The 8,089-nt window shown below is 38.1% G+C and overlaps 1 protein-coding gene across 1 annotated transcript; it reads left to right on the top strand.

The window, feature by feature from the left end:
• The first annotated feature begins 3,491 nt into the window (after nt 1-3,491).
• Nucleotides 3,492-6,540, top strand: LOC125588351. The gene is made up of 7 exons (XM_048759658.1): nt 3,492-4,033; nt 4,095-4,780; nt 4,862-4,871; nt 5,304-5,483; nt 5,566-5,665; nt 5,742-6,132; nt 6,314-6,540. The coding sequence occupies exons 1-7, from the start codon at nt 3,492-3,494 to the stop codon at nt 6,538-6,540; spliced, it is 2,136 nt and encodes a 711-aa protein (XP_048615615.1).
• The last annotated feature ends 1,549 nt before the right edge of the window (nt 6,541-8,089 follow it).

The raw sequence follows: 8,089 nt of genomic DNA, 5'->3' as shown, positions 1-8,089 counted from the left end.
TCTTTGTTGAAGCCGCCAATCCTGCTAGAAGAAAGATCTGTGTAGTGTCACTAAATGAGTTTAGAGTTTATAGAGATGAAGAAGGCAATACACATGCTATTGATGGAAGGATCATCAATGTTTCTAAGGAAGATATTGAATAAATACTAGATATGACAGATAGTTTGGGAGGCCATTATATGATTTTACCATAGTATGAGGGATGTTTTCAGATACATGTAGTTCATCCTCCACCTTCTTATCCGCCATAACTTGCAACATACAGCAGAGATCATGTTGACATTGCTACAGCAAATGATAGGATGTTTGATGAGTTTTACAGAAAGATTGATGCAATATATTTCCCTCTCAGCAATTGTATTGCATCATTGATCCAGCGTATGGAGGAACTGGAGCTGAAAGTGGAGTACACTCATGAGATCATTCAGAGGCAGCAAGAGCACATAACAAGATGAGAAGAAGCCATCAAAAGCTTTGTTGTTACCTGGTTCGAAATGATCAAATAAGATGTTGACATTTTTTTCCCAACAAGTACTCAATTCTAGCTCAAAATTTCCAAAACGTCAAGCTAACGACTATAAACAAGCACTTCATGGAGACAACCCATTATTATGTTTTTAATTCGCTTTATTTCCATTTATTACTGATTTTTTGTATTTATTTATTTCAGGTTGTATAAAAATGTCAGGAAAACGAGTGTGCAACAGAATCGATCGCCACTTGATCAATGTCGATCGAGAGAGCATCTCGAGTATCGGCCGCCACTTCATTGTGTCGATCAACACTCATATCAGAAAGCAAGTATATCGGCTCTTCCTTGATTAAATTTGTACTTATGATTTATTTTCTCACCAATCTTTGACTGGATAACACTAGGGACAATGTTGTTTAAGTCTGGAGGAGGTATTACTAATATTGACTTTTATTTTTGAGTTTTAGTTTTCATGATTTATTAAGTTTTATTGAGTCATGAAGGGGATGATGAACTTTTTCAATTTTTACTTATTATTTAACTACTCTATAGCACCATTCTTTGAGGTTATTGACTACAGGGTGTATGTACTGAATGGAAACACCAAAGTGGATCACCTGCCAATAACACATATGCTAGCTGAGAAAGTTTGAAGGAACCAAAGTTGATTTCCAACCTTAATCAACTTAACTAGCTTGTTTTGGGGCTTGGTATGCACTGGATCATATTCCTCCTGCAAGTCTCGAAGGTAAAAGTCATTGTGTTTCTGATTGTCCTCTCACCTCTCTTCGGCATCTAAGAAAAGAAAAGATTGGGACAATTTCCTGAGATTCAGAGGGGTTGGAAAATTTCCTATGAACCCACTAATCTAATACGAAGGGATGATCACAAATTGTTAGAAGCGAGGGGTAGGAAAATTTCATATGACCCCACTAGTCGCCTACACTTGCCAAATAAAAAAATCGAAAAGACGAATAAAACAGACTGTAGCAGTGTCACTATTCATCGAAAAAGAGATCCAGAGAAGGGAGAAGAGAGAGGGAAAAAATCAGAGAAGACTACATGTGTGTTCAGATACTTGATGGGGTAAGAGTCCATGTGTCCTTTGATTGATACACCCAAGATTTAGCCTACATATTTATTTGAAGAAATGAGGTCAGTAGAGGGGTATGTCAGGCGGTATCAGCTGAGATGTGGGCTAGATGGTTTGGTTGCTAAGATAAGGTCTATTACATGGAAGTGCCCCTAAATATGGCACCAATCTGACGTGGTTTGCAACATTGCAAAGGTGAAGGTAATGGCTTACGCAACTCTGAAACCAGTGTATCCCTACTACCAAAACTCTAGTTGAAAAAGATATTATAGGAAAATTCTCATTCATTCTTCCTCCTCCATCAGCATATGTCGCTTTCAAGCCCTCAAAACACATGTTATCTGCTTCTTCCCCATCCTCACACTACAAGAAAACATGTGATTCCCGACCACAATATGCGACTGAAAACGTAGTCGTTAAATGTTACGACTGTTTAGCGACTGACGGACAACTGATTTGCAACTCGAAAATATTAGTCGTACATTAGTAGCAAAATAGCGACTGCGACACTTAGTCGTTATTCCATCGTCATTGTACGACGGATCCGCGACCCCTACGTTGTCGGAGTTTTCGTAGTCACAATGTAGTCTGAATGTTGCGACTATTTAGCGACTGATGAATAGAGTCATAAGGTAGTCGCAAACCAGTCGGTGAAAACCGGTACAAAACACGTGGCTTACGTTTTACGGTTGGTGTAACTAATTTTTGTAAGTCAACCGCCGAATTCGTCGAACCATTACGACTGATGTGCGACTAACGGCGTCTTTGGAGTAATTCTGTCGCAATATACTCGGAAATTTGGTGACTATTTAGCAACTGATGTTTCTGTGGTCGTAACGGAGTCGCTAATCAGTCAGTCAATACCGGTGCAAAACACATGATTTACGTTCTATGGTTGGTGTAACTAATTTTTGCTGCGCAGTCGATATTTAGTCGCTAATAAGTCGGAAATTTTTCTATAAATACTACATGATGTTTTCCATACATTTCTGCTCAGAAGCATAAAAAGAAAGTGAAAACAACAAAAAATCGTTGAAATTCAAAAAAAAAAATTGTTTGTAGTGTTACAATGTCGGGAAATTTCAGTTATTCCCATTTTCGAGAATGGATGTACAAAAGGATCGGTGAAAAGACGGGAAATTTCTCGGAAGAATTCATAGCAGGGGTGGATCAATTCATGACATTTGCAAATAGCCAGCCTATCACGCAGAGCAATGGGGGTAAATTTTTCTGTCCATGTAGTGTTTGCAAGAACGATAAATTTCTTCCGGGATCAAAAATTTGGAAACATATATATAGTAGAGGATTCATGGAAGACTATTATGTCTGGTATAATCATGGAGAAGAAATTGATATGGAATTAGGAACGAGTCATGTTGATCCGACACCTTTAAGTGGTAGTGAAGAAGTTGGTAATGAAGATATATATGTTGATATGGTAAATGATGCATTTCGTGATAATGTGAGGTCTGATAATTATCACCAGGATGGTAATTACCAGGATGGTCCTGGTAATTACCAGAATGTAGTAGACGATGTATGCAATTCAAAAAAGTTTTACGACTTGTTAGAAGGAGCAAAAATCCCTTGTATAATGGTTGTCGTGAAGGTCACTCGCAGTTATCCTTAGCTGCTCGAGTTTTATAAACTAAGGCAGATTATAATATGAGTGAAAAGTGTGTGGATTCGGTGTGCCAAATGTTGAATGACTATTTACCAGATGGAAACATGGCAACCGACTCACACTACGAGACAGAAAAGTTGATGCGCAATTTAGGGCTCCCATATTTTACAATTGATGTTTGTATCAAAAATTGTATGATATTTTGGAAAGAAGATGAAAGGTGGGAAACATGCCAATTTTGTGGTGCGGAAAGATGGAAGCCTAGGGACAAACGCCGTAGAACCAAAGTACCATATAGCCGTATGTGGTATCTCCCTATAGCTGATAGGTTGAAGAGAATGTATCAGAGCAAGAAGACTGCAGCGGCAATGAGGTGGCATGCTGAGCACCAAGCAAAAGAGGGAGAAATGTGTCATCCATCTGATGCGGCGGAGTGGAAAAACTTTCAAGAAATACATCCCCGGTTTGCCGAAGAACCACGTAATGTTTATCTTGGATTATGTACTGATGGATTCAATCCATTTGGAAGGTCTCATAATCATTCGTTGTGGCCTGTGATCTTGACTCCGTATAATCTGTCCCCCGGTATGTGCATGAAAACAGAGTACATGTTTCTTACAATGCTAAATTCCGGGCCAAATCATCCACGAGCTAGTCTTGATATCTTCCTCAAACCTCTGATTGAGGAGTTAAAAGAACTATGGTCAACTAGAGTTGAAGCATACGATGTGTCCTTGAATCAAAATTTTAACCTAAAAGCCGTGCTTCTGTGGACGATAAGCGACTTTCCGGCGTACAGCATGCTTTCCGGCGTACAGCATGCTTTCCGGATGGACGACCCATGGTAAATTGGCATGTCCAATTTGCATGGAAGATACTAAGTCTTTTTATCTGCCAAATGGAAGGAAGACGTGTTGGTTTGATTGTCACCGAAGAATTCTTCCTTGTAATCATCCACTGAGGAAGAATAGAAAAGACTTCTTGAAGAGAAAATATGCGGTAAATGAAGTTCTACCTGATTCTTTGACTGGTGAGCAAGTTTATTCAGAGCAGTTAAATGGTGTCAATCCTCCTAAAACGTCTGTTTGCGGTGGAAATGGTCATGAAAAGAAGAAGCCTGGATATGGAAAGTACCATAATTGGCACAAGGAAATCATATTTTGGGAGTTGCCATACTGGAGGGATCTAATTCTCCGTCATAATCTTGATGTGATGCATATCGAGAAGAATTTTTTCGACAACATCATGAATACTCTTATGAATGTGAAGGGTAAATCGAAAGACACAATCCAGTCAAGATTGGATATATCAGAGTTTTGTGATCGGCCACACTTACATGTTGATGGTGATGGTCAAGCTCCATTTCCTCCCTACACATTGGACGAAGCCGGGAAAAAAAGTTTATTGGAATGTGTGAAACACGAAGTTAAATTTCCCGACGGTTATGCTTCAGACTTAGCTAATTGTGTTGATATGGAGAACAACAAGTTCTCTGGCATGAAGAGTCATGACTGCCATGTTTTTATGGAGCGGCTACTTCCATTTATCTTTTCAGAACTCCTAGACAAAAATGTCCATCTTGCATTATCAGGTGCTAATTTTTTGTTATAATTTTGTTATATTTAATGATACAACTTGATCTGTGATTTGAAGAATATTTCTAATTTTGTAGGTGATGGATTGTTTTTCCGTGACCTTTGCTCGAATACTTTGCAGAAAGATCGTCTCCAAATTCTAAAAAAAAAAAACATTATTTTGATCATCTGCAATTTAGAGAAGATCTTTCCGCCATCATTTTTTGACGTAATGCAACATCTCCCTATACACCTCCCCTATGAAGTTGAATTAGGAGGACCTGTCAATTATAGGTGGATGTATATCTTTGAAAGGAATTTCAAAAAGTTTAAAGCAAAAGCAAAGAACAAAATATTGGTTGCTGGATCGATTGTTGAATCATATATCAATGAGGAGATTGCTTTCTTTTCTGAGCACTACTTTGCTGATCATATACAAACACAATCAAGGTAAAGACTTTCATTATCCTGCAGATTCCTTTTTTTTTTTGTATACTCGTGTTTTTTCTTCAAAGTAATGTGGTTCATTAATTTGTGCAGGTTTACACGATTTGATGAAGGTGAAGTCCCTGTATATTGTGTCCATGGAGTGCCTGATATATTTACACATGTAGGTCGTCCGAGTGGAGAAATGCAAGAGATATGGCTTTCCGAGAAAGACTATAACTGCGCACATTCATATGTATTGCGAAATTGTGATTATTTTCAGCCATTTGAGAGGTACAATTTGGTTTATCATATTTTGTTTCAATATATCACACTATAATTCCTCATACTAATTTGTGGTTGTGATCTATTATAGGATGTTTGAAGATTATCTAACTGCAAAATACGTAGACATTTCCGAGAAAGAACTCTCCACAAAGAGAGCTGACGAATATCATATATGGGTGAAAGATTACGTACGTCTGATCAATAATATTATGTACCTAATTGTGTCTATAATTCTATATATAATGATATTTTATATATATGCAGGTTCGTTACTGGAGCAACACACACGAGTTTCCTGTGTGGGTCAAAAATATTGCGAATGGACCCGTAAATAAGGCCAAAACCTGGCCCATCTACTTCACCAGAGATTTCTTATTTCATACGCAAGAGCATGGTGAGGGACGAAAGACTTGCAACTATGGCATATGTGTTAAAGGAGAGAGTTACACAAATGCATCAGATGAAGCTGATTACTATGGGATCTTAACTGATATCATTCAAATTGAGTATGAGGGGGTGGTGAATTTGAAAATTACACTTTTTAAGTGTAAGTGCTATGATCCTGTGATTGGTAGAGGCACTCGGCGGAGCAATGGTGGCATCGTGGACGTTCTTTCATCGAGGAAATACTATGAATACGAACCATTTATTCTAGGTACGTATGTATTATTTATACATATTAATTCATATAAATAAATATGTATTATTAAATTTTTATTATATGATAACAGCATCTCAAGCACATCAAGTTTGTTATATCCCGTATCCTTACGTAAAGAAACCAAAGTAGTTGTGGTACAATGTTTTAAAAGTGAATCCGAGGGGAATCATTTCAGGAGAATACGAAGACAACGAACCGATAGTGTTACAACAAGACAATGATGATGCTGTATTGATGACTACAATTGAAGATATACCAGTCGACCATTTGTTACATGCTCGAGGAGAACCGATTAATCTTGATATTGATGTCGAAGATGCAGAACCGGAGGATGAATTCCAATGTAATCTATCCTCGACTTCTTCTGATGATGAAGGTGAAGATGGAGAAACACCATCCTAAAATGTTTTACCATAACTTATTAAGTCATATCCCTAAACTTATGTTCTTTACTTTTAAATAATGTGTTGTTTGCTTCCTAATAATGTGTTTTTATATTGTTAAGTGTTATATCCTAAATTGCTATATCCATTGATCAAAAAAAAAATTGCTAGACCCTAAATTGTTATAAGCAAAGAAAACTTTTTTTTCTAAACCCTAAATTTGCTAAACCCTAAATTGCTAGACCCTAAACCCGATTTTTCCCCCCTGAATTTTTCAAAGTCCCCCGGTAAAGTGTAAACCCAATTGCAAAATTTTCCTAACTCCCGCCTAACCAATTAATCAAATCCCGATAAGCCTAATTTTTAGACCCAAATCCCAAAACCAAAGCAAAACCAACCTAAGCCTAATACACTCAGACAACCCTAACAAAGACATCTCACTCTCTTTCGATTCCACTGAAACCAAAGAACCCTAATCTCTCACCCTCTCTCGAATCTCACTATGTCCAAATCCTAATTGCCGAATTCCAGAAGCGCCTCATCTCTCTTTTGAGACCTAAAGAACCCTAATCTCTCATCTCTCTTTGAAACGATGTCATCAAAAAAGAAGCAGAAACGTTCACAAAAATCTCCCCTTCCCTTGCAGTACCGGTTCGTTTCTAAGACGACAGCTCCTCCTGTCCCCAACCGCCGATCTCCACCAGGCGTGAGTGACTACCCACCTCCGAGGCAGCTCTTCCAAGACTCAGAGGCCCAAACTCAAGCTGCTTCAGGGTCTCTTCATCAACCATCTCCACCGCCACAATCTCGACGGTCCGAAACGTCAGCGACGCGACGTTCTCTCAGCAGTTCTCAGGCCAAGACTCTGCGAGTACAGAAAGTCCAGAAGCTGTGGAACCGACGCTCTCTGATGAGCAGACTCGTTTACTCAACCAACTGCTATCCCAGCCAAACCTGGGCCCTGAGATACCGATCCTTTCTCCAACCTTTGAGCCTTGAACAACATGGTAACTAACTTTTTTTATGTGTTTTGAGTGTTATATATATATATATATTTAAAGAACTCGACTTGTCAATTTGTGAATATTTGGAGTGGTTGTTGATGTTATTTACTTGAGGCTTTGCTACTGTAAGATTAATTACTTGCATTTTCGTTAGTCACTGGTTCTTTAATTGAGGCTTTACTATTGTAAGATTAATATTTGGAGTGATTGTTGATGTTATATACTTGAGGCTTGACGAGTCACTGGTTACTGTGTTTGGAGTGATTGTTGATGTTATTTACTTTCATTTTCGTTAGTCACTGGTTCTTTAATTGACTTTGGCTTGCTTTGGTTGGCTTTGTCACTGAATAATTACTTGTGTTTCATTCTAACATATTCATTATTTTGTTTCTGTGTTTTGAGGTTTGGTCGTGACAAAGGGAAACTGACCCGGAGGATCACAAAGACTTTTACAAAAAAGTTTGATGAAGCTTATTACAGTTGGAGTGTTGTGCCTCAGAACAAAAGAGAGACGATATTTGTAGAATTTGCAGTTAAGTTTTATCTTCTATATTTAATCTCAAT

The sequence above is a fragment of the Brassica napus genome, chromosome C6 (assembly GCF_020379485.1).
Source record: "Brassica napus cultivar Da-Ae chromosome C6, Da-Ae, whole genome shotgun sequence".
NCBI lineage: Eukaryota > Viridiplantae > Streptophyta > Magnoliopsida > Brassicales > Brassicaceae > Brassica > Brassica napus.
The sequence above is the reverse complement of the archived record's forward strand: the minus strand, read 5'-3'. Positions and strand labels throughout refer to the sequence as shown.